The sequence below is a fragment of the Tachyglossus aculeatus genome, chromosome 24 (genome assembly GCF_015852505.1).
Source record: "Tachyglossus aculeatus isolate mTacAcu1 chromosome 24, mTacAcu1.pri, whole genome shotgun sequence".
In the NCBI taxonomy this organism is placed as follows: Eukaryota; Metazoa; Chordata; class Mammalia; order Monotremata; family Tachyglossidae; genus Tachyglossus; species Tachyglossus aculeatus.
In genome coordinates this window covers 8,773,053-8,800,404 of record NC_052089.1, presented here as the reverse complement: position 1 = coordinate 8,800,404, position 27,352 = coordinate 8,773,053, and the positions used below count along the sequence as shown (strand labels likewise).

Here is a 27,352-nt window from a genome sequence, read left to right as displayed (position 1 = left end):
TTGCCACTTGTCTGCTGTGACACCTCAGGTGAACCGCTTCACTTCTCTTGCCTCAGTTCCCTCATCTGTGAAATGAGGATTGAGACTATGAGCCCTACGTGGGACAGGAACTGTGTCCAACCTGATTATTTTGTATCTATCCCAATGTTTAGAAGAGTGCCTGGCATGTAGCACAATTATGTACCACAATTATTATTATTCTCTTTTTTCTCCCGCTAAACTTAATTCCTATATGATCCTGCACAATCGGCCCTGCCCTGTTTTGTGGCTGCAAAAATTACACAAAAAAGTGGGGTAATTACATGAGTAACTTTATGTTTAGCAACAAAGTCGCCTCAAATTTGCCTGATGGCTGTTTGGAGGCCTTTTAGTAGACTTAGCTTCTGCATTCTCACCTGTCTTTTCTAGCAGACTCCCTAGTTTTAACTTAAGAATTCACTCATCTAAATAAAACTTTTTCATCGCATTTAAATTACTGTCGGGTTACAGAAACACACAGTACATTAAAGAACTTTAGAAACATGCCAATATCCACATCTCTTTCGTTTTAAAGAACATACCTCTCAGGGAAGACATTCCACACTAATTTAAAATATCAGTCCTACATATCATATCCTATGTCCTGTGACCAACTACATAGAGCTGACTGTCATTTTCAAAGATGGCACGAAAGCGATGTCCTTCCCAGTTTGGCTGAAAAGACTGCTGTGAAAAACACTCCCTTTTGCGTTTTGTGCATATAAAATTAGTCCCTCAAATAGCTCTGGGGATCTCAACATTCTCCCTTTTAAAAAAAAAAAAAGGTATTTTTGTTAAGTGCTTACTGTGTGCCCGGCCCTGTACTAAACGCTGGGATAGATACAAACTCATCAGGCTGGATACAGTCCATGTCTCACATGGGACTCACAGTCTTAAGTCCTATTTTACAGATGAAGTGCAATGAAGTGAGGTGACTTGCCCAAGATCATAAAGCGGACGCGTGGCAGAGCCGGGACTATAACCCAGGTTTGTGCTCGAGCCGCCAACCTGCTGTCGAAGGTTTTGCTCAGACGCAGCAACCCGGCTCCTACTTGCAATAAATCCACCCCTAATGGGGATCCACTGCTTCACTCTCATTTATTCTGCCCTTCCTGTTCCCGGGTTCCGCTTTTCACCCCACCCTGCTGAACCAACATAAACCCTGCTCTCACACACCAGCAAAATCATGGTGCAGTGGTTAAAGCGCGGGCTTGGGAATCAGAGGATCACGGGTTTTAATACCAGCTCCACCCCGAATCAGCTGGGTGTTACCTCGCTTCACTTCTTTGAGCCTCAGTTACCTCGCCTGTAAAATGGGGATTGAGGCTGTGAGCCCCTCATGGGACAGGCTCCATATCCGATACGATTTGCTTGTATCCATCCCAGAGTTTAGTACGGTGCCTGGCATATAGTAAGTGCCTAAATACCACAGCTATTACTGCTTCAAGGTTAGTGACCTGACTATTTCACAGGGTCTTCTATGTGGTAATTGCAACAACTGTATTTATTGGGCATCTACGGAGTGCAGAGCACTGAACTGAGCACTTGCATGAATACGACGCCAGCACCGAAAGACACATTTCCTACCCATGACTAGCATCCAGACATGGATTGCTGAATATGGCTTTTAGGTGGCGTGGTCAAACAGCTCAAGAAGCTTCATCTGTCTACTGTGGTTTTGCTCTCAAAAGCATCTAAAAATAGCCTGGACACCAATAGGTGCAGTTGTCCTCCATAGTTAAAGACACCACTGACAATGGAATTAACTCTGAATTCTCTTGTGCCTGAAGAGGACGACGCAGGCAGGATCCACTGACCTGGTCAATTTTGTACACAAAAAAGGCTGCCAATTTATTTATTTATGTTACTTGTACATTTCTATCCTATTTATTTTATTTTGTTGATATGTTTGGTTCTGTTCTCTGTCTCCCCCTTTTAGACTGTGAGCCCACTGTTGGGTAGGGACTGTCTCTATGTGTTGCCAATTTGTACTTCCCAAGCGCTTAGTACAGTGCTCTGCACATAGTAAGCACTCAATAAATACGATTGATTGATTGATTGCCAATTCGTACTTCCCAAGCACTTAGTGCAGTGCTCTGCACATAGTAAGCGCTCAATAAATATGATTGATTGATTGATTGTTTCTTGTTACATTGTCACGTTGAATGCTGGCAGCGCTTTGCATTGTTTTCACCTCTTAGTCTCTCAATCCTTACAAAGCTTTTGCTCAGACCACCCAGCTCCTTTCCCCTTATATGTTGCCAACTTGTACTTCCCAAGCGCTTAGTACAGTGCTCTGCACACAGTAAGCGCTCAATAAATACGATTGATTGATTGATTCCCCAACAACAGCATTCCGCGCTGACCTATCCTCATCAACTGATTCCTCCAGTATGCAGGGAAGCCAGAGCCTTGTCCGCTATTAAATTCATTTAATCACATTTATTGAGCGCTTACGGTGTGCAGAGCACTGTACTAAGCGCTTGGAAAGTACAATTCAGCAACATATAGAGACTGTCCCTTCCCAACAATGGGCTCAACAGCCTTGAGCGCTTACTACTCAGTCGTATTTATTGAGTGCTTTCTGTGTGCAGAGTACTGTCTGAGCACTTGGGAGCATACAACACCAAACAGACACATTCCCTGCCCACAACAAGCTTGTAGTCTAGAGGACGAGCTTATGTGCAGTGCACTGCAGTAAGTGCTTAGGAGAATCCAGTGTAATAGAGTTGGTAGGTACATTCACGGCCCACACTGATTGTTAAGCTCCAGGAAGGCAAGAATCAGGTCTACGAACTTTATTGAACCATACTCCTCAGAATCAATCGTATTTATTGAGCGCTTACTGTGTGCAGAGCACTGTACTAAGCACTTATGCCTTATACAGTGCTCTGCACACAGTTAGCACTCGATTGATACCACTGATTGAGGCTTTGACTATTTCCTTAAAATGTTCCAGTTATAAGCTACGTATATCAGTGGCTTCGCAGAGCTTTTAGCACACAATAAGCACTCAACGTCATTACTAGCCCTTCATTCTAGAATGGCATCTACTTAATACCAAAAACTCCACCTAAAGTGATGCACTAAAAAGGCCAGATAATGAACATTTTCAGAGAGCAAAACATCAAGCGTGTAAATAAATTCCCGGGAAACTTTCACTGTCAAATGTAGCATCGGAATGATGTTATCTCAGGGTTCCCAATGTCAAAATGGTGTAGTGGATAAAGCATGGGTTTCGGAGTCAGAGGTCATGTGTTCTAATTCCAGCTTCACCACACGTCAGCTGTGTGACCTTGTGCAGGTCACTTCACTTCTCTGTCCCTCAGTTACCTCATCTGCAAAATGGGGACTGAGAGCCCCACATGGGACAAGGACTATGCCCAACCCGATTTACTTGTACCCAACCCAGTGCTTGATGTGCTTGGCACATAGTACGTGCTTAACAAATACCACAATTATTATTATTAAGATGTCTGGTCTATGCCTTGAATTTTTTCCTCTAACCACTACCTTCTCAATGTAAAATAATCCTCCTGTATTATGAGTAGACTGTGTGCTCCTTAGGGGTTGGCAACATGTCTAGCAACTCTACTGTACTCCCCCCAAGTGTTTAGTATAGTGCTCCACACACAGTGGGTGCTCAATGAATACCACTGATTGACACTTGAAACCAGGATAGTTTATTGCACCCCTCCTGAAAGAGATTCCTTCCCACCACCCCAAAATAATAATAATAATAATAATAATAATAATGGTATTTGTTTAGCACTTACTATGTACAAAGCACTGTTCTAAGCGCTGGGGAGGTTACAAGGTGATCAGGTTGTCATCATCATCATCAATCATATTTATTGAGCGCTTACTATGTGCAGAGCACTGTACTAAGCGCTTGGGAAGTACAAGTTGGCAACATATAGAAACAGTCCCTACCCAACAGTGGGCTCCCATGGGGGGCTCACAGTCTTCATCCCCATTTTACAGATGAGGGAACTGAGGCACAGAAGTTAAGGGACTTGCCCAAAGTCACACAGTTGGTGGAGCCGGGATTTGAACCCATGATCTCTGACTCCAAAGCCCGGGCTCTTTTCACTGAGCCATGCTGCTTCTCAAAACACAAAACACATAATACATAAACACATAAAAACACATAAAAGGCCACTGGAGCACAGGCCCAGGAAGCAGAAGGACCCAGGTTCTAATCCCGGCTCCGCCACTTGTCCGCTGTGTGATTTCAGGCAAGTCACTTCACTTCTCTCTGCCTCAGTTACCTTATTTGTAAAATGGGGATTAAGACGGTGAGGGACAGGGACTGTGTCCAATTTGATCAGCTTCTATCTACTCCAACCCTTGGTACAGTGCCTGGGACTTAGTAAGACCTTAACAAATTCCAGAAAAAAAAAAAAGGTAAAGTTGCCCCAGAGCTCAGCTGATTGACTAGCAACAGGGTGTCCCTCAATAACATTTCAATCATCAGTCGCAAAATGATATTGGCACCAGGGTTGAAGCAGGGCACATTCCCATGGTGTGATTTGATGACCTGCCACCTTTTAGGGAAGTTGTTAAAATAGAGTTTAGCCAGATTCACACTTCTTTAAATTAAAAAAAAAACCCACGGCACCAAGCAAAACAAGACTCGTGATGCAGAACGGTGCATAGAAAGAAACGTCACACGCTAACACACACATGTGTAGAGACCATCTCTCCTCAAAGTAAAGGGTTGTAGATGTGAGTTTTGCAACTAGGCTACCATTTGTTTCAAACCTTCCATATCTTCCAAGATGCATTATGAGTTTTATTTATAATATTCATTAAACGCTTACTATGTGCCAGGCACTGTGTTAAGCACTGGAGTAGACACAAGCTAATCAGGGTGGACACAGTCCATGTCCCACATGGGGCTCACAGTCTTATTAATCCCCATTTAACAGATGAGGTAAAAGGCACAGAGAAGGTAAGTGGCTTGCCCAAGATCACACAGCAGACCAGTGGGGAAGCCAGTATTAGAGCCCAGGCCCAAGCTCTATCCATTAATTATGGTATTTGTTAAACGCTTACTAGGTGCCAGGCACTGTACTAAGCACTGGAGGGGATACAAGCAAATCGGGTTGGACACAGTCCCCTGTCCCACTTGGGGCTCACGGTTTCAATCCCCATTTTACAGATGAGGTAACAGACACAGAGAAGTTAAGTGACTTGCCCAAGGTCACACAGCAGACAAGTGGCGGAGCCAGCATTAGAACCCATAACCTTCTGACTCCTGGGACCGTGCTCTATCCACAACACAAGGCCACTACACTGCTTTGGTAGATAGCTAGTACTTAAAGAGTACCATAACCAAGGGCTAAAATCCTTTATAAATAATACCCAAAACTCCAACATAGTGCCTAAATTGTGAATGAGGGTCAAATGAAATAAATACTTTTAAAATGACAAAAGAAAAAAAAAATCTTCAACATTATCAATGCCTCTTGCCTCAATAAGTTTCTTTAGAATTAAGTTTAGAAAAAAGTCCTGTTAATTGTATGTCAAGCATTAATGACATCATAAAATGCTGGAAACAGAATTCTGATCTAGTTTCTTGGCAGGTTAAACATATTTTTCTGTACCTCTTATTCCCTAGTAATATCTATAGGTCCCTCAGTATTCTTGACAGAGAACCCCGTAAAAATGTCAACACAGATGTATTCAGCTTGGGGCCTTTTAGAGTGAAAGCATCATATTAATGTGATTTAAAATTTGTAATTTTGATCAATATACTCAATCATGAATAAATTATTAGACTGACATTTCTAAGGCTCTTCCAACAGAACTGGCATTGTGCCTTCCACCTCTATTATACTGTACTTTCCTAAATGCTTCGTTCAGGGCTCTGCACACAGTAAGCGCTCTGTAAATATGACTGATTCAGAGGTTAACTTCACAAGGACTGCTCCTGGGATGTTGAATTAGCTTTTTCCTGTTGGTAACTTAAGACAGTTCCCTTATGAAGGAATAAATATTTATCTTTTTTGAAGTACTAAGACTTAATATGTGTGCTGAAGGACCATCATGAAATAGGGTAAATAGAAATTACCAACGTATCTGGGTGTACTAAGATAACATATCTGGACTACTTAAGATCTTCCCTAGCAAATCTGCCCAGGGTCAGCTGCCCAAAGTCTATTTTTTTCCATTTGTCAACATCATCTCTTAAAGACCAAGACATAAAACTTCTCTTTTTCAATGCAGGAAGCAGAGCTCTATAGCCTGCCTCCACCCAAATCACCCACATATACTCCATTTCACACCCCAAAATTGCTAAGTTTCTAGTCTTAGAAATGCCTAGCTAAGGGTTTTTCACTCTTCTTTGTTGACCACCATTAGACGCGGCATCTGGTCAGTAGAAGATTCCCGTGTTACTAATATGCCAGCCCAGGGGACGGATGACAAAATTGAGAGGCGTTCAGGGCTTAAATAAGCAGCACGGAGGGTGGGACCAGGTCACTCATGCCTTCTGTCTAATGAAAAAATCATCTCTCCACCCTAAGAATACAACCAGGTGGTTGAAAGTGTGCCCCCAATATCTATTTTGGCAGGAGATGTGGACAGAGGAACTGCATTTCACAGAAAGGTTCTGTGTGCATACGTGTGTGTGTGTTTTAAATCGATCACGGTAATTTACGTATTTAAAAAGAGGAAGTGGCAAAGTGAATATCAATGAGACCAGTAAAAGTTGATACACATGAGTCACTAAGCCAGCTCTCCTTTCTGCTCCAGCCCACAAATGACATCTGAAATTTTCATTTACTGTAAAAATTCATAACAAACCCACAAAGTATGCCGGTTTGACACAAGAAATAAAGCCATGGGGGCACTGCAAGTGCTGTTTTATTCTCTGTAGTTTTTAACTCAATGCCTTTTCAATAAAAAGCAATCATTTTTTCAAGGGCTTGAGTCCTACTAAAAATTCAGGAACATATAGTGTATATGCAATCCAATCTCTCACACGAAGTACAAGTAATGTCAACGGCTACTGTATTTTCATCTTAATTCTACTGTACAAATTACAAAATCCCACATTTAATGGGCTTCGACTTTGGCCTCTGCAATTACGCTTGGTACCTACTTGGTCAGTAAATTCCTAAGTTCCTTTACTTAAAGCACACAACAACAACTAACTCATACTCTAAACCATATTTTTTTTCTTAATCCCAGATATTTCTAAATAAAAGGTTACAAGAAAAAAAATCAAATACATAAACTCTGAAAAGAGGAAAAACGGGTGATCGATTAGGTAGAAGAGAAACATAAAATTGTGCTTGGTTTCTTCATCTTCAAGAGGTGTTAATCCACGCATTCTATAATCGTAAACTAGTAAAATCCATGAAACTAGTTCAGATTTTCCTACATGCATTACTCCTTTACATATACATGGCCTCTTTTACAGTATCTGTGGCACTATTTATCACCATAAAACAGTCTAATCATTATATACAGTACTTGAGCATGGCATTTTACAAAAATAATGTTCTCAGAAAACTTGTTTTTTGTTTTTTTTAAGTCCTCAAACATTTGTTATTATCCTGCAATGAACTAATTCCTGGGTAAATGGTATTCACTATTTATGAAAGAAATGAGGTGCTTCTTCTAGAAGTACCAACAAGAAAGAAAATCTCATTCTCAGTTCTGAGGGTTTGGTGTGGTAGGGGGAAGGGAAGAAGGCTTAGTTTTTACCAATAACATTCAAAATATCTCTTCTTTTGAAATGCAATCTACATCACAAGGCAAGCAGCATGGCTTAGTGGATAGAATACAGGCCTGGGAGTCGGAAGGACCTGGGTTCTAATCTATCACTTCTTCACCTCTGTGCTTAAATTACCTCGTGTTAAGATTTAAGACTGTGAGCCCCCCATGGGACAACCTGATCACCTTGTAACCTCCCCAGCGCTTAGAACAGTGCTTTGCACATAGTAAGTGCTTAATAAATGTCATTTAAAAAAAAAAAGTTTGAGCCCCATATGGGACAGGCACTGTGTCCAACCTTAGTAGCCTGTATCCTCCCCGGCACTTAAAAGAGTGCGTGGCACATAGTAAGCGCTTAGGACGTACCATAATTATTATTAAGGCACAATGTCCCACTCTATAATTTTTTGTCCCGGAAATCTCTACATTTTTCATGTAAGGTGAGCAAAATAAATTCCAGGCTTTGAATTAACTCCTGACACCTATGAGATCACAATAATAATAGTACTTGTTAAGAACTTGCTATGTGCCAGACACTGTACTCAGCACAGGAGGAGAATATAAGCAAGTCGGGTTGGACGCGGTCCCTGTCCCTCAACAGGCTCACAGTCTTAATCCCCATCTTACAGATGGGGTACCAGGCACAGAGAAGGAAGGGACTTGCCCAAGGTCACACAGCAAAGTGGCAGAGCCAGGATTAGAAACCATGACCTTCTGACTCCCAAACCATGTACACCATCAGATCATGTCTGCAGTGTGCTTTGATGGCATGTGTTCTCATGGTCCCAAACTGCAGAAGGAACAGAAAAGTATGACAAAGGTTTTGGGTAGTTTAAAACCTTCCTTTTCCCTCTAGATTGTAAGTCCTTGTGGGCAGGGAATGTGTCTATCAACTCTGTTATACTGTACTCTCCTGAGTGCTTAACAGAAGTAATTGATTTTTTTTTCTGGCTCTGGAGGTCTAGCCTTTCCCTTCCCGTTTTGATACATTTCTAGTAATTATTGAATTTGTCAAGTGCTTAATGTTGTCAAGAACGGTTCTAAGCACTGGAGTGGATTCAAGTTATTAGGTTGGACACAGTCCCTGTCCCACACGGGGCTCACAGTCCAAGTAGGAGGGAGAACAGGCATGGAATCCCTATTTTACAGGTGAGGAAATTGAGGCCCAGAGAAGTGAAGTGACTTGCCCAAGGAGACACAGCAGGCAGCTGGAAGAGCCAGGATTAGAACCCAAGTCCTCTGTCTCCTAGGCCCATGCTCTACTAGGCTATTCTGCTCCTTCTAGTATCGAGGACTCTAGAATTCCACACTATGGAGGAGGCAAAACAGGAAAGAGAAATCACAGTGTAAAAGAAGTTTAGAAATGAACTGTCTAGTCTGTGTTTTCATGAAGTACAAGCCACCCAAGGCACTCTTGGCCCTGCTAACAATTTCATACACCTTATTAAAGGCCCTCAGAATGAGCTGTACATATTAAGTACTGAGCTATATCTTCTTGTAAATTAATGTGATAGGCTAAAATTTACTTTTACCGGAGATCAAAACAAATAAAGCACAGAAATCCTTTATAATGCTCTGTCAGTGGTATTGTTCCCCTCAGACTTGTGCAACTTTCTGAATTTCATTCACTGAGATTTCAATACGGAGTCTTTTCCCTATGAACAACAGAACTACAAATCTCCCTTTTGTAAATAGCAGAAACGTCTGTGGCGATAAAAAGGGCAGGAACAAAGTAGCTACTTAGAAGCACAGTAATTCTAGAAACAAAGTGGCTACTAAGATTAATGGGGATGCACTATTTCCTCCAAAAATAAATAGCAATAAATGCTCCAAATTCATCCACAAAACACACTGTATAACATCCTAGATTTAGGTACTCTATACACAGCCCTCAAAGTTCCTGACTCTGGAAAGATAAATTATCTGCACCACCTGGGTACTTCTTACATCGCAGATTCAAAAAGGACTTGATAAATTCCCAAGTGAATGGCCTATGATCGGATATTAGGGTTAGGGGAAAGATTAGGGATAGGGATATTATATGGTACATTCTTGAACAGTAAGGTGGATGTCAAGGAGGGCAACAAGTACATGGTTTCTCCGAACATCCCACTGCCATTATCACACAGATTACAGCACTGACTGGATCACTGGTGTGATCCAATATGGACCCTGTCTTTTTTTGATATTCTCATTCCCATACAGACAATGATCTGCTACATCAGAAATGACAGCTACAGAAGTTGTGGCATGAAATAATAATAATAATAATAATAATGGCATTTATTAAGCGCTTACTATGTGTGAAGCACTGTTCTAAGCACTGGGGAGGTTACAAGGTGATCAGGTTGTCCCCACAGTCTTAATTCCTATTTTACAGATGAGGTAACAGGCACAGAGAAGTTAAGTAACTTGCCCAAAGTCACACAGCTGACAGTTGGCAGAGTCGGAATTTGAACCCATGACCTCTGACTCCAAAGCCCGGGCTCTTTCCACTGAACCACACTGCTTCTCATCATGAGAAGCAATGTGCCCTGGGAGTCAGAGAAGCTGGGCTGCTATCCCGGCTCTGCCACCTGTCTGCTGCGAGACCTTCGGCAGGTCACTTCTCTGTCCCTCAGTTACCTCATCTGTAAAATGGGGGGATTAAGGTTGTGAGCCCTATGTGGGACAGGAACGGCATCCCACCTGATAACCTGTATCTACCCCAGGGTTTAGAATGGTGGGTGACATATAGAAAGTGCCTAAGAGCCTTAGGCAAGGCTAAAACTCACTAGACCACAGTGCTTCTCTTTTACCATGTCTCACCTCCCATACTCTCTCTTCAGCTGAGATTCTTAAGCAAGAAGATAAGTAGAGAGAAGAACAAACATGAACACTTTTTTTTTCCCAACTACCCGAAGAGTAGTTTCTATTTGGAGGGCTTGTAGTTTGTCAGAGCCAAAAAGCGTTAGGCATTAACAGACCATGGAAAGCTTTCCTAATATAACAAATGTCATCTTGGCTTAAAATAATCTCAGAGTCATTTAAAAAAAACTAATAATAACTTTTTAAAAGCCCCTTTTTTGAACTTCATTTAATGGAAGACACTACAAAAATTCAAATAAAAATTATTTAGAAAAAACAAAAAGCAGGGCAGCTTACTCTTGAATTAAGATAAAATTCCCAAACATTCTCCCTTGAATTTCAAGGAAAAGGGAACAGGACTTAACACTAGAGTAGTCAGTAATATTTCCCAAGCACCCACTAAAAAGTAAACACAAACAGTAAACCATATATACTTGAATTAGACAATGTCTCTTACAGGACTCTGACTTATGTTCCACCTGCAAGGTATAGTTTCAGTTTCCCTTAGGATTTTCATTCCCTTCCAATATACACTTAAAAGTAAACCAAGCTGGCAAAATTGATTTGTAGGGAAAAGAATTGCAATGACCCACTCGGGGAATGAATGTGCATTAAATGGCAGTTCTAATAATGGTAAATTACGATTAGCAACAAAGTGCAAAAGCTTATATGATCAAACATACTTTGGCCTTTACCTGAAAGGCAAACATGAAGAATAAAGACAAGTTTCTATACGGGTGCCATCAGCCACTTAAACTGCTAAAAATATTGCCTTACCTGTCCTGTGACTGCTCTTCATACATCCGCTCCTTGCCCTCTTTAAAGAGTCTTATTGCCCGTTTCGATTTTTTCATCAGACTGTCAATGTAGATTTTAAAATATTCATTCTCGCTGAGTTGCACAAGTTTCTGGTTGTCATCATATTTGCTCAAAATGAGTCTCAAGTGTTGATATGTATCCGGTAAAATATCAAGTATATAGGGAGGGCTATTTTTCAACTGAAGCTTGGGATTTTGGCACAGTCTTACCTGGAAGTGGGGAGGGGGAAAAAAGAGATAAAAAGATTATTTGGAGGTTAAAACCAATTTACTTTCCATAGATTACCTAGAAAATGTACAACAATGCTTTTTCTGAAGTCTCCATGAAGTAGAGTGGATTTAACGCAATTTCAAAGTCTAATCCCTGAGTGCTGATAGGTATTCAGTTGTGGCTGGTCACCTTCCTTCTCTGCCTACTCATTCATATTCCAGTCTTTCACTCTTTCTAATTCCATACCCTTTCCTAAATTCCTCCAATTCTCTTCCTCCTATTTTGTTCTTTCTGGACTATAAAAATTTGGTTTGGTTGACCTTCAAGGAACCATGTGCCTTTAATCATTTTCAGAGGTCCTCTTCTGAGAACAACCCAAAGTACGTAATTCTAGTACTACTATATTACCCATTAGACTTACTTACATAATCATCCCCTTTTTTGTTACAATAACCTAGGGAGAAGGAGAGGCAGGAGTGGGGGCACAAAGAGAAAGATGAGGAAAGCAACAGCTTGAGACTGCTTCTCTTTCTCTTACTGCACTTTCCCAAATGCTGCCTCCCATATACACTCATTTTTTTTTTTCAACCCCACCTGTGTTGTTCAAGTTCCCCTCCAGGCAGTCTTAATGAATTAACTCCTCACCTGCTTTGAAAAATGTTCCCCCTTTTGCTCCTCCTACCACGGGGGCTTGGCAGTCTTAAAGAATTAACTATTCCCACCTGCTTTATCCCCGTGCTCACCCTTCTATTCCTCTTCCCTGCATCAACCACTGTTTCCAATTATGTGGTACAAAAAAGGATGATTTTATTTCCTCCTCAAAGAGCATGGTGGGACAATTATGGGTTAATTAAGAAAACCTGGTCTTTATTCTCTAGTGAAGTTCTTTGAACTTTCACTAAAGCTTTTGCTTACTGCTGTTGTGCCCCCCAATTTATTTTTTTTTTACACAAAGAGCCACAGTTTGAAATTGGATAGAAATGAGTATTCAATCAGAACAGTCTTCCTCACTTCCCATTCTACCCTGAAAATGAATTATACAGGGGCTTGGTCATGAACTCAGATTCACTCAACCCCGGGGCTCTGCTATTCTATTTACTGAGTGCTTATTGTGTGCAAAGCACTGTACTAAGCGCTTGGGAGAGTACAACAACCAACAGACACATTCTTGCCCACAATGAACTCACAGTCTAGAGGGGGACACAGACATTAAAATAAATGAATAAGTCCCTGGATCCATACCCTTTGGGCATTTGGTTTTCACCCCACCCTCAGCCCCACAACACTTATAAATGAATCTGTAAAGAATGTATTCATATTAATAACTGCAAAACTGCAAGTTCTAAACTGCAAGGTCCTTGTGAGCAGGGTGAGCAATGAATGATTATAAGGGAAGGAATGACACAGAGACTAACAAAACATATAAAGTAGGGTCAATGTGCTCTTACTAAGGTAAACAAAATAACAAAAACTGTACTGATTGGGTAGGTTTTCTGATATTCAAAGACTAATTTAAGAATCCTACTCAATTTCAAAGCAAAAATGGAATAGAAAAAGTTACCCCGTCCCTGAGAACCAAAAAAAAAGGAAACACCCTGAATCCCAGAAATTGAATTTGCATTTAGGGAAACCTTATTTTACTTTACATTGTTCTCATGGGTTTTTGTTGTGACTATTTGAAACTAACAAGAACAGAGACAAAGGAATTTGCATATACTGACAGACACTCAGATTTTAAAATCCCCAAGGCAGACTTAGAAACACAAACAAAAACAGATGCTCCCATTGACACAAATGTTCTCCAAACTGCCAACCCGGCCCAAAGTGGATGAAACTGGTCAACAATGAATACGCTATGACAGAGAAAACAGGAAGTATAAAATCCATTTGGCACTACTGTTAACATTCTGTCTCTCTGGAAAATGAATTTTTCCTCACTCAGTTTTTATCTTTATTCAAAATAATATTATGCTCTCTACAGTGATCCCTTAAGAGTGATTTTAAAGTTGACCCCGGTAAACAAAATGACATCTTTTTAAACAAAGCAAGGATTGTCTCCCTGACAATCCTTCAAAATTCTCAAATTCTCATATCTCAAAATTCTCAAAATTCTCAAAATTCTCATATCTTCAAAATTTTCTGGTTTGGGTCGGGGGAGTGAGGTTGTAACCGGATAGCAAGCACCTTCCTGACAAGGAAATCGCTTTAGGGTAATTATCTTAGGGTTCTGACCTTACTGTGGTGTTGTAATATTTATTTATGGTATTTGTTAAGCACTCATTATGTACCAGCCACTACCCTAAGCGCTGGGGGAGTCACAAGCTTATCATCTTGGGCACCGTCCATGTCCCACATGGGGCTCACAGTCTTAATTCCCATTTTAGGGATGGTAAAGTGTCCTCACCCAAGCACTTAATACAGTGTTCTGCACAAAGTAAGTGCTCAATAAGCACCACTGCTATTTGAACATCTAGAAGGAAACAGTACAAGTTTGGAACCATATCTTCACTGGGGCACACCTAACATTAGTAAGGACCGTTACACCTTAGCTGTTCTTGGTTTCTAAAGATGATCGCAAGTGTCTATTGGACCGTAAACTCCCTCAGGGCATTCATTCATTCAATCCTATTTATTGAGCGCTTACTGTGGGCAGAGCACTGTACTGGGTGATTGGGAAGTACAAGTTGGCAACATATAGAGATGGTCCCTACCCAACAGCGAGCGGGCTCACAGTCTAGAAGGGGGAGACGGACAACAGAACAGCACATATTAACAAAATAAAATAATTAGAATAGTAAATATGTACAAGTAAAATAGAGTACTAAATCTGTACAGACATATATACAGGTGCTGTGGGGAGGGGAAGGAGGGGGAGAGGAAGGAGGAGGAAGGCTGGGAAGGCTTCCTGGAGGAGGTGAGCTCTCAGTAGGGCTTTGAAGGGAGGAGGAGAGCATGCTTTAATTGTACTGCAGTAAAGTATTACTGCACACAGAAGGCACTCAGATATTCACGAGGAAGACAAGATCCTTTCCACAGAGGAAAAAGACTGGTGCAGTGTACACTGCTCCCTTCCTCTGTATAGGAGGATTGACCTCTTCTGCCCATGCAGGACCTAGCTTTATTTTTGAGCCTACCTCTTGGAATCCTGATTTTTTTCCCCATGGTATTTGTTATATGCTTATTATGTGCCAGGCCCTGTCCTAAGCCCTGAGCAGATACAAGCTAATCAGGTTGGACGCGTCCACGTCCCACGTGGGGCTCCGGTCTTAATCTCCATTTTACAGATGAGATAACTTGGTCCTACAGAAGTGAAGTGACTTGACCAAGGTCACACTGCAGGGCCGGAGCTGGGATCAGAACCCAGGTCCTCTAACCTCCAGGCCCATGCTGTTTCCCCTAGGCCATCCTGCTGATTTGGGGGAAAGCTTCTGCTAAAGAACAAATTTAGCTAAAGTTGCTAAAGAACAAATATCCTCCCTGAACGCTGCATGCCTAACTAAACTGACTGTTATTGGGGCTCCCATCAAGTCCCCTGACATTGCTCTGCCCTTCTAGTTTATCATTTAGCAGAGAAACAGTGAGGCCCAGTGGATAGAGCACTCACGCTTGGCACGTAATAAGTACTCAACAAGTACCATAATTATAATAGAGCACGGACCTAGGCATCAGTAGGACTATGAGCCTTAATCAGTCACAGCCTTCCCAATGTTCCCAAAGTTGGGAAGGTGTGATTTTCCGACTTCACTCCTGCCAAGCAAGTCTTCTATGCCTCTCGTTGTGGACAGGGACTGTGTCTGCTCATTCTTTTACTGTACTCTCCCAAGTGCTAAGAACAGTGCTCTCCACACAGTAAGCACTCATAAATATGACTGAATGAATGAATGAAGAGCCAACAACTCAGGCACTGGCCCCTGGATGTCACAGCCCTGATGACAAAGTGTTCTAAAACTTTGACCACAAACCCAGCTTCTACTAAAACAATTTGAAATCCATCTCCTAGAAGATTTCCATGATAAATTCTCACAGTCAGCCAATGCCCGTATCTTGCCAATTTTTTAACCATAACAACTGCTGAATTAATCTCTCTCTCTCTTCAGATGGCTATCGCCCTTGTCCATGCTCCTGTCTTCTTCTTGGGTCCCCTACCAGCCTCATCACTGGTCTACTTGCCTCCAGAGCCCACCCTTCAATCCACGGTCCCAGCTGCTACATGAATTATCTCCTGCCTATCACTATTCCTCACCATTGGCATTATTATTATTATTATTGCATTTATTAAGTGATTAGTATGTGTCAAGCACTGTTGCAAACACTGGGGCAGATACATACTAATCGGGTTGGACACAGTCCCTGTGGCTCCCAGGTTAAGTAGGAGGGAGAACAAGTACAGAATCCCCATTTTACAGTTGAAGAAACTGAGGCACAGAGAAGTCGAGTGACTCACCCGAGGTCACACAGTGGGCACCTATCGACCCTCTTCACTCTCCAGCTCCCAGTCACCTTCTAATTATGCCTGGCTCTCAGATTCGGCAGCCTCTCATGCTTACCTGCCTTGTCTCTCTTAGATCATAAGGCGATTGTTGGTGCCAAGGAATATATGTTGACTAATACCTAGGGCCAGGAGTAAAGGTTTTCCAAGTGGCTTTGAGATTCCAGTGTCTCTCAAAGAGACCGGAGGCTCAGAAAATCCACAGCGAGAGTTTCCTTTGACTCCAAAGAAATTCCAGTCAAATGGGAATCATCCATTCAGTGACAGACTTTAGTGTCCCTCACACTCAGTTCAGGTAACCAGATAGTTACCTGAACCACCAGACCTACCAGTTACCAGAGCTACCAAACAGTAGCTCAAAAGACTTTTTTTTCCTAATTGTTCTCTTAGGATGAAGAATTAGAAAATCTTTAGCATGTCAAAACCAGCAGTTATTTAAAATGCACTAGTTGGCAAAAAAAATTATCTGCATATTTGATGTACTCTCTGCTTCTCAGCTAAAAATCATAGTGGGACAGTTTTTCATTAAAAGTTATAATTAGAAACCACAGTATTCATGGAGGAAAAAGTCTGCCATAGAGGAATGGGAATGAATCTCAGTTCTCTGCCCTCTCGATTTCCAGCAAAATGAACTTCTTAAACACTTGCATGAAACGTCGACAGCGTTGATCACCCTTTCCAAATTCACACCACCGCAGTGACAATATAGAATTGGAAAACTGAAGAGGGAAACTTAAGTCCTTGAAAGCCAAATTAAAAAAACAAGCAAATTCATTTTCTTTAACTGCGGCTTCATCCATTACAGGTTTCCACACTGCAAATGGACTGGATCACATTTAAAACAGGAGAAGTCAACTCCCTTTTACACTAAAGCATAGGGATTAAGTTCCATATCCCTTCAGGGTTGGCCTACTGAATCTCTAGCTTTTCAAAGCCTTCTGTTCAGGCAGAGCATACACACTGCTCTACATGCTTCCTAAAACAAATCCAACTCTGCCCTGCCCAAGTCCCAGGAGAATCAGCCAAGTTTTACCTCTTGGTGGGAATAGGCAGGTCAGGCTCTCTTAAGACTTTCACATGGAACTCTCTTTTGGCCCATTCCCTTCACCAAGGATTCAAGTCCCCCAAACCACTCATTTTTCTCTTTGTTCTCCATTCCTTGGAAAAAAAAAAAAAACCCTGAGAAATTCTTCAGGGTCTCCAACCCCTCAGTCCCAAGACGACTAGCAAGTGGAACCTTCACCTGAATCTTATTTTATTCCCCACCTCATGCCTGTGTAGATTAGTGACATTGTTCAGAGGAAACGTTTGGCATGGGATTCCGTTAGTTCCCTGCTGTCACTGAGTCTTTGCAGCCATAAATCAAAAGGTTCTCAACAAACTTGCCTGAACCAAGCTCCCTAAAGTCCAAACACAGTTGTACTATCAAGCCGCTGGACAGATCACACCTGTACCTGGTCCTGCCAAACCTTCTGAATCTTAAGCCATAGTTGCAGCTGACTGAATCACACTGATGTACAGCTGATCCACCTGAAGACCAGACCTAGCAAGTCCAAATCCACTCAGACAGCAGTAGAAACCATAAATCTCTGAGCCGGTCCATTCACTGTGAAATGTCATTAGAAATGAATGTGGAAATCCAATTCTGAGGAAAAAGATACTAGAGCAAAGGAAGCCTATTCTGGAGAAGTTCTGGCACAGGCCTAAACCATGTCTAGATCTTCACACCAGTTTCTAAAGCTGCACTAAAACCTAATCTTCCCAAACCCTACCTTGAACCTACAGCTCACCATGTTACAATCTTATCGAATCTTTCGGCTCAAGGAAGATGATCGAAAGAGAGAGACAATGGTGTGGTGGGGAGAAGGAAGATCCAACTTTGTGTTCTCCTAGTGGATACAGGATTTTCAAACAAATAACTTTTGAATTTGACCTCAAAACTTGAAATGGCTTGGTTTCAGTCAGGGCAAGAAACTCAAAATGCCTCACTCTAGAAGGAATGAAGCAAATCTCTAACTACAGGAAGTACCAACAAACAGTATTACAAAGAAAGTGACCCAAAGGCAGGAAGGATATGTTTTAGTATTGTTTATAGGAATGATGCACAGATTTTAGACTCCAAGCTAAATGCCTCCAGCAACCGGACATTTTTTTAAATGGTATTTGTTAAGAGTTTACCATATACCAGGCACTGTACTGTGCATTGGGGTAGATACAAGCTAATCCAACTGGATACAGTCCCTGTCCCTTATGGGGTTCACCGTCTTAATCCCTATTTTACAGATGAAGTAACTGAGGCATAGAGAAGTTAACTGCCTTGCCCAAGGTCCCAAAGCAGGCAAGTGGCAGAGCTGGGATTAGAAGCCAGATCCTCTGATTCCCAGGCCCATGCTCTTTTCACTAGGCCATCCTGCTTCTTCAGAACACTATCAAAAATACTTTTAGAACTCTTTCAGTAATGTTATTTTCACACATAAATGATAAAGCCAGTGTTGAAAAAAATCTAAGTACTTATCCTAGATGACATTTTTGGCATTACTTAAAAGTTTTTTGTTGGGTTTTTTTTTTTCCAAGCAGTCACCACATTAGGTGCGCTTCCGGATCTGAGAAATGGCAAATTGCTTCTACTTTCCATCATGTGAGTACGACTCTCTGACAGAATGATGGCCACGACTCGAAATTCAAAAATTACATTCCCTCTGCATCCTTTCCCTGCCCCAACCGCAGCACTTCCAACCCTGGGGTGTGGCAACAGGGGCCAGGAGAGGGTGAGACAGTACACTGGAAAAAAAGTCATTCACTCACGAGCCTGGATATCTACAAGAGGGCTGCAGGAACATTAAGGGTTAACCTCAGATCAACCTCCCCACTAAGGAGTCATCTGACCAGTGGGGGAACAGGATAAACTTCTGGACTGGTTCCAGAGTGGACCAAACTCTCCAGCCCAACCCAGTTCAAACAATTCTGGAAGTGACATTCATTCATCCAGTCATATTTATTGAGCGCTGCTGTGTACAGAGCACTGTACTACGAACTAGGGAGAGTATGCTGTAACAATAAACAGACACTCCCTGCCCACAGTGAACTTACAGTCTAGAGGGAGCTTGGGGAAAGATCCATGTGCACTTTTAAATTTGACATATGCTGATCTCTTTGTCTCGCTCGCTCACACATACACACACACATACCATTTCTTCACTCCCACAGCCTACAATATATACACCTGCATATAACTCTCTCTCTCTCTCTATATATATATATATCTATTTATTTTACTTGTACATATCTATTCTATTTATTTTATTTTGTTAGTATGTTTGGTTTTGTTCTGTCTCCCCCTTTTAGACTGTGAGCCCACTGTTGGGTACGGACTGTCTCTATATGTTGCCAATTTGTACTTCCCAAGTGCTTAGTACAGTGCTCTGCACACAGTAAGCGCTCAATAAATACGATTGATGATGATGATGATGATAATGGAATACATAGGGGGATGAAATATAGTACCATTTCCACAACTCATATCGTATGTTATTTACCAAACAGTGCTTGATTCCAGACAATACAATTTCCCTCCACAGAGGTCATTTCGGCCAAGTGTTTGGAACAGCTGGGTCTTCTTACAGGTAAACTTTCTTCGTTCTATCTACCTTCACCTACAAGCATTTTATTTTGTCCTAAGTAATCAAGCCCCTCATGACTTCACTAGTTGCTAATTTGCCCTTTTTCTTCATTTAAAACCAACTACACATGTCAAATGGTGTTTGGATCTGCCTCACTTTTACAGGGAAACTTTCAAATTTTATTTTTAATTTTCACACAGAGTTCTACTAATTGGACTTGAAAGACCACCTTCTTGGTTCCTGATCCTCTAACTACACAGTACTGCTGCTATCTTATAAAACTTATGTAATGTTTCAAGGGATTTTCTTTTGGACTAATTGAAAGGTTCTTGATGCAATTAACAGGGCAGTGTTGCTATTGGAGGTTATGAACCACTTTATCACTGACATGAGAAAACTAAGTCGGTAATACCAATTTATAATTGCAACAGCTTTGATATTATTGTGTGGTCTCGCAGGGAGGCCACTGGACTCAAAAGGAGTCTCTGTTGAAAGCGAGAATACTTCCTACCACCCTGCAGGTACAACTGATGTGTGCCCACTCTTTTTGTTGATTCAAAGCAGTGAATTCAGAAAGGGAGTAAATCTGGTATATGATGAGAGGAACTGAGGCCTTGTTCACTTCTCCCTCAGGCTCAGTTATTTATTTTCGGTCTCCCAGTTTTTATAATTGCCCACCACAAAGTATTGGCCTATTTGAAAATGGTTTCAGCTTAATGAATCTTTGGCATGATTATAAAAGCTAAGCAAAAGTGATGGGCATGACCTTTGCCAACAGAACACTATATGTGTACATACACACACAAAACACTTATACACATTAATTGGAGCGCTTCAGGGCCAAATTTCAGCTTAAAACTTCCCAAGTTAAGAGAAATCTACAGATGAAAAAGTTAATAAAACATGAACAGCAGTAGGTGCTCAAGTATTGTCTCAGCTCATAAACATTACGTAAAAGTAGATAAATGAGGTTCACAACCAGCAATCTGGAAGCTCACGTACACCAGAGCTGGTTTTAACATTTTTTAATGACTTGACAGTAACTTTAGAGTACACTTCCTAAAACATATCTATGTGAGTTGACCTATGATTCAGTTAATATCTTCTGACTCAGAAAGGGGGAGAGGAAAACAAGGAAGAAAAAGTTCAGCTCAACAGCTGACTTGGTAGCATCTGACCCTAGTCATCTCTCCTGTAATACACCGGTTAAAAGAGTCCCTCAAAAGTTGGTTTCTAATTTGAGAAAAATCCTCCCTTGGCGGGGGAAGTGGGGGCATTAGTCCAATTTTTAGGTGGTGAAATTGACTTTCGGGAGTCTACTCCCGAGAAAAAGCTGAAATATTTAGGCTTTTGCTTGCCAAAACATATTGGATTTGTTCAATTGCTCACTCTTCATTCTCAAATACTATATCGAATGCACAGACCAAAACCGGAGCTCAAGCAGCAAGTTAAATTGTTCTGACACCATGACATCATCCCTGTCTGGTGTACTTTAATATAATTTAGAAATAAAAAGCTGAATTATCTGGCAGCGGCTTAAATACGAAATACTAAGGACCCAAACTGAGCACATTTATCCAGTGAAAAAGGAAATCCGGCAATGCCTTTAGCTTAACCAGGCCACAAAACAACAGACATCTCTCTGTTTGCAAGCCCTGCTAGCACAACTGAAAATAAAGTTATTTCTTGGTCAGACTGACAGCTGCTGCTACTTCTGAAAAGCGAGATTGGGTTTCCTCGACTTCGTTTGTTCACAATCACTCAAGTGCGCCATTCAGATTCCTCCAAAAAGTAAGGTGTTTGACACATTTTTGCAAAGAGAGAGATCTTAATATGCTATCTTTGGTATACACGTAAAGCCTTCCACAAGAATACGGCCATGCCTGGCTTTATCATTCATTCAATCGTATTTATTGAGTGCTTACTTTGTGCAGAGCACTGTACTAAGCGCTTGGATAGAACAATTCAGCAATAGAGACAATCCTACCTACAACGGGCTTACAGTCTAAAAGGGGGGAGCCAGACATCAAAACAAGTAAACATTCATTCAATCGTATTTACTGAGCGCTTACTGTGTGCAGAGCACTGTGCTAAGCGTTTGGGAAGTACAAGTTGGCAACATATAGAGATGGTCCCTACCCAACAACAGGCTCACAGTCTAGAAACAGGCATCAATAGCATCAATACAAATAAATAGAATCATAATAGAACTAAAATAGAATAAAACAAGGAAACAGGCATTAATGTAAATAAATAGAATTATAGATAGGTACATATATACACAAGTGCTGTGGGGTGGAGAGGGGGAGTAGAGCAAAGGGAGCAAGTCGGGCCAATGGAGGTGGTGAGGAAAAGGGGGACAAGGGAGGTGAGGTAAGAAGGGGGCAAGGTGATGGAGAGCTTTGAAGCCAACAAGTGAGGAGTTTTTGCTTGATTCGGAGCTTGTTAGGCAACCACCGGAGATTTTTGAGGAGGGGGGAGGTGACATGCCTCTGGAGAAAACCATTCCCTTCTGCTGGAATGGTTTCAAACAAGCAGCAAAGGTGGTAAGCATCACAAATACCAGCCGGAGAAAACTAGTATGTCAGTCGCCAAACCTTTTAATTTGGAAAGGAGAAAATGACATCACCATCACCTTGACTATATAATCTTATTAGGTAAGGAAAGGGATGCTGACATCTAAAATTACTTGGGCAGTTCTTTGTGTTCTATTCAGATTTTACATTATGGCAGAATAAAAATCATTTAAATTGATTTGCCACCTGGGTATACTGATTTATAGACAACTTCTAACTGTTCTGTAAGAATGATGATTTCATTTCATTTGAAAACAACTTGTAGAAACCACAGATTTTGGGACCTTTCGGGCCTCTCTTTCCTTTTTCTTCAATCAGCCAAACAGTAAATGTATTTACTGAGTGCTTATTCTGTGCAGAACACTGTACTGAGTAAGCGCTTGGGAAAGTACACTACAGTGAAACAGACACATTCCCTGCTATCATTCCCTTAACCCCCATCCCAAACACTATTTTTATTCCCAATTTCCTGTTTCACAAATCGACTCAATTGGCTGATCAAACAATTACTATTTAAAAAACAAAAATCTGCCACACGTTTTAGACTGCAGATGCTTTCAGAGATGAAAATGGGAACTGTCTCTTTCAAATTCTGCTTGTTCACCTGAGGGCTGATCAGAGTGATTGTTTTTCAGATAAATCGTCTCACAACCACATGCATGTGGATTATCACGAGTGTGCTTCAGGGGAGGCTTTGATTCCCTTAAATCTGTACTCCTGGACGCCTTTGCCATCTAAGAGCACACAACCCCACAGAAAGCAGAATAAACATTTCTGAAGCAACACACCTATATTAAGCAGATAATTTGCACCAGCTTTTTACTCATCTGAGTCATCTGGAAGAACTTTGAACCTTTAGGTGTAGGACAAAAGGCTGATTTCTTTCTTAGAGACCAAGTTTGTTTAAGGAGTGCAAACAGGCTGGGCAAGCGGCCCGTGCAAAGAAAACCTTCTCCTTCCAAACTTGGAGGCTTAAGGCAAGAAGACAGTAAATCTACAGAGCTCCAGGGAGTCATGTGGACCCAAATCTCCTTTATCTGGATTCCCATAACTCAGAGGTTTCGAGTACCGCTGCTCAACAGCCCCGGAGTGGACACACAACACACGACTCACCACTTTGTCCATGAGTTTCCACGTCTTCTCCACGGTCCTGCGATCGGCGGCGGCTTGTTTCGGGGGTCCCACGGCATCCTGAATGGCATCGATAATGCCCAGGATGCGTCCTTTGCGGGGATTTCCTCCTCGGCCCCCTGGGTTCCGGCCATTCATGGAATTAGCCATCTGGGATCTCAGCTCTAAGAAAATGCACAAAGTGCGTGTGGGTTGGGGAGGGAAAGAAACAAAGTTACCACGAGCCTTGAAAACGCCTTGGCCAATGGAAAGCTGAATGTGCACACTCATTCCACCTCTCAGCCAGGAGGGGAGGGGGCCAGAAAATAAAACCCTCTGAACAATCCTGAGAAGCAGCGTGGCTCAGTGGAAGCAACACGGGCTTTGGAGTCAGAGGTCATGGGTTCAAATCCCGGCTCCGCCAATTGTCAGCTCTGTGATTTGGGGCAAGTCACGTAACTTTTCTGTGCCTCAGTCACCTCAACTGTAAAATGGGGATTAAGACTGAGCCCCCTGTGGGACAACCTGATCACCTTGTAACCTCCCCAGCGCTTAGAACAGTGCTTTGCACATAGTATGCGCTTAATAAATGCCATTATCATTATTATTATTATTATTATTAATCCTGGCCCCTAAAAGGTGCAAGGGCCCAACTATTGCTATTCCCAGACTAACAAAGTCTGCTAGACTCTGCAGACTCCCCCAACCCTATCTAAAGGGGCCTCACTCCCCCATCTGAAGGAGTCCAACACTCCATCTGAAGGGGCTCCACTCCCCCCAACCCTCACCTGAAGGGATCCCACTCCTCCACCCCCATCAGAAGGGATCCCACCCCCCAACCCCCCATCAGAAGGGATCCCACTCCCCCACCCCCTATCTGAAGGGATCCCACTCCCCCCAACCCCCCATCTGAAGGGATCCCACTCCCTCCACCCCCCATCAGAAGGGATCCCACTCCCTCCACCCCCCATCAGAAGGGATCCCACTCCCTCCACCCCCCATCAGAAGGGATCCCACTCCCCCCAACCCCCATCTGAAGGGATCCCACTCCCCCCACCCCCTATCTGAAGGGATCCCACTCCTCCACCCCCATCAGAAGGGATCCCACTCCCCCGAGCCTCCCCATCTGAAGGGGTCCCATCCCTGCATCCAAAGGGAAGGGGTCCCCCTCCCTCCACCCCCCCATCAGAGGGGAAGGGATGCTCTTCTCCTCCCCACCCCCCATCTGCAGGGCAGGGGTGCCCGGGCCGGCTGCCCTGGGGGTCCTCCCTCCTCACCATGTCCCTCTCTCCCTCCTTTGCCCTCCACTGGCTCTCGACAGCCTTGAGAACAAACAAACCCGGCCAGGGTAGAAACATCCTTGTGGCCTCCTCCTCCTCCTCCTCCTCCAGCGGGCCCTCCCTCCTGCTCCTCCTCCTCCTGCCGCCGGCCGGGCCCGGGCCCGCCACCCGCACCCCAACAAATGCGGGGCCTTCAGGGGTGCCCCCCAACCTAGCCCATCTCCCCCCAAGTTAGCAGATCCCACCAATTAACAGACCTCCCCAACCTAGCAGATGCCCCCAAGTTAACAGGTTCTCCCCCTCGAAGTCATCAGGTTCCTCCCCCACAAGATAGCAGATCTCCCCCCAAATTAGCAGATCCCCCCAAGTTAGCAGATTCCCCCCAAGCTAGATCTCCCCCCAAGATAGATAACCCCCAAGTTAGCAGATCCCAAGTTAGCAGATCCCAAGCTAGTAGATCTCCTCCAAATTAACAGATTCCCCACGTTAGCAGACCCCCCGCAAGTTAGCAGATCCCAGTTTAGCAAATTTCCCCCCTCAGTTATCAGGTCCCCCCAAGTTGGAAGGTTCTCCCCCCCCCCCGTTAGCAGATCCCAAGTTAGCAGACCCCCCCAATTTAACAGATCCCCTCCCCAAGTTAGCAGGTCCCCCCAAGCTAGATTACCCCCAAGTTAGCAGATGCTCCCCCAAAGTTAGCAGGTCACCAAGAGCTAAATCACCCCCAAGTTAGCAGATCCCCCCAAGTTAGCAGGTCCCAAGTTAGCAGATCCCCCCAAGTTGGCACATCCCCCCAAGTTAGCAGGTCCCAAGTTAGCAGATCCCCCCAAAGTTAGCTGGTCCCCCCAAGTTAGCAGATCCCCCCCAAGTTAGCAGATCCGCCCCAAGTTAGCAGGTCCCCCCAAAGCTAAATTACCCCCAAGTTAGCAGATCTCCCTAAGTTAGCAGATCCCCACAGGTTAGCAGATCTCCCCCAAGTTAACAAATCCCTCCAAGTTATCGGGTCCCCCAAAATTAACAGATCCCCCCCCAAGTTAGCAGGTCCCCCCAAAGCTAAATTACCCCCAAGTTAGCAGATCTCCCGAAGTTAGCAGATCCCAAGTTAGCAGATCCCCCCAGGTTAGCAGATCTCCCCCAAGTTAACAAATCCCCCCAAGTTAGCAGGTCCCCCCCCCAAGTTATCGGGTCCCCCAAAATTAGCAGATCCCCCCCCCAAGTTAGCAGGTCCCCCAAAGCTAAATTACCCCCAAGTTAGCAGATCCCAAATTAGCAGACCCCCCCCCCCCCCCAAGTTGGCAGGTCCCCCCAAATGAGCAGATCCCACCCCCCAAGTTAGCAGGTCCCCCCCATAACTAAATTACCCCCAAGTTAGCAGATCCCCCCAGGTTAGCAGATCCCAAATTAGTAGATCCCCCCCCCAAGTTAGCAGGTCCCCCCCCAAAGCTAAATTACCCCCAAGTTAGCAGATCCCAAGTTAGAAGATCCCCCCCCCAAGTTCCAGAGGGCGGCAAATCAAAACTAGCCCCCAGACAAAGAGGGGAAGGGGAGGTGGGGGAGGAAAGGAAAGACGGGGAGTGGATCGGATGGCTTTTTTTGTTTTTCCAGCTGGCGGACCCCACCCCCCTCGACCTGCGGGGACACACACACACACAAATACACAAACACACAAACACACAAACACACACACACCCTGCCCTCCCCCGGCCCCCGAGTACCCCTGATCACGCGGGGGTCTCCGGGGCCCGCATCGAAGCCGGTCTGCGTGTGCCTGCGTGTGCCTGCGTGTGTGTCTATGTGTGTGCACGCGTGTGCACGGGCGTGTGCAAGGAGCTTGCACACGCACGCACGCGCACCCCGCCCCCGCCCGGCCCTGGGGACGGGGGGCGCCCCGGAGCCGCCTCGGCCAATCACTGCCTGCCGCTGTTTGACGGGCGGGAGCACTCACCAATAGCGACGCGGCTCCCCCCTTGTGGTCCCGCCCACCGGGAGGGAGGGGCGGGGGAGAGGAGGAGGGCGGCCCCGAGGAGCGATTGGACGACGGGGCGTAACGGGCCGCGGAGCCAGCCAATAAGCGGCGGCCTGGGCGGGAGGGGGGGGAGAGGAGGGAGGGGGCGGGACTTCCTCTTCGCGGACCGCCCTCCCTCTTTGTCTCTCGTCGCTTGGCAACGGGGGAGCTCTTTTTTTAATAATAAAAATAATAATAATAATGGCATTTATTAAGCGCTGACCATGTGCAAAGCACTGTTCTAAACGCTGGGGAGGTTACATGGTGATCAGGTTGTCCCACGGGGGGGCTCACAGTTTTCATCCCCATTTGACAGATGAGGGAACTGAGGCCCAGAGAATAATAATAATAATAATAATAATAATAATAATAATAATAATAATGGCATTTATTAAGCGCTGACTATGTGCAAAGCACTGTTCTAAGCGCTGATAAGGTAACAAGGTGATCAGGTTGTCCCACGGGGGGCTCACAGTCTTCATCCCCATTTGACAGATGAGGGAAGAGAATAATAATAATAATAATAATGATAATAAAAATAATAATGGCATTTATTAAGCTCTGACTATGTGCAAAGCACTGTTCTAAGCGCTGGGAAGGTTACAAGGTGATCAGGTTGTCCCACGGGGGCGGCTCACAGTCTTCATCCCCATTTG

General features: G+C 43.6%; 1 protein-coding gene across 1 annotated transcript in view; it reads right to left on the bottom strand.

Moving 5' to 3' along the window:
• The window catches only part of CBLB (Cbl proto-oncogene B), a 221,031-nt gene extending 194,517 nt beyond the window's left edge, over window positions 1–26,514 (bottom strand). Inside the window, exons 1-3 of the mRNA XM_038766102.1 lie at window positions 26,407–26,514; window positions 23,418–23,599; window positions 11,368–11,618 (exon numbers count right to left, since the gene is read on the bottom strand). Coding sequence (XP_038622030.1) covers window positions 11,368–11,618; window positions 23,418–23,585 — 419 coding nt within the window. The 5' untranslated portion in view covers window positions 23,586–23,599; window positions 26,407–26,514. The remainder of the gene's footprint in view (window positions 1–11,367; window positions 11,619–23,417; window positions 23,600–26,406) is intronic.
• Between the last annotated feature and the right edge of the window lie 838 nt (window positions 26,515–27,352).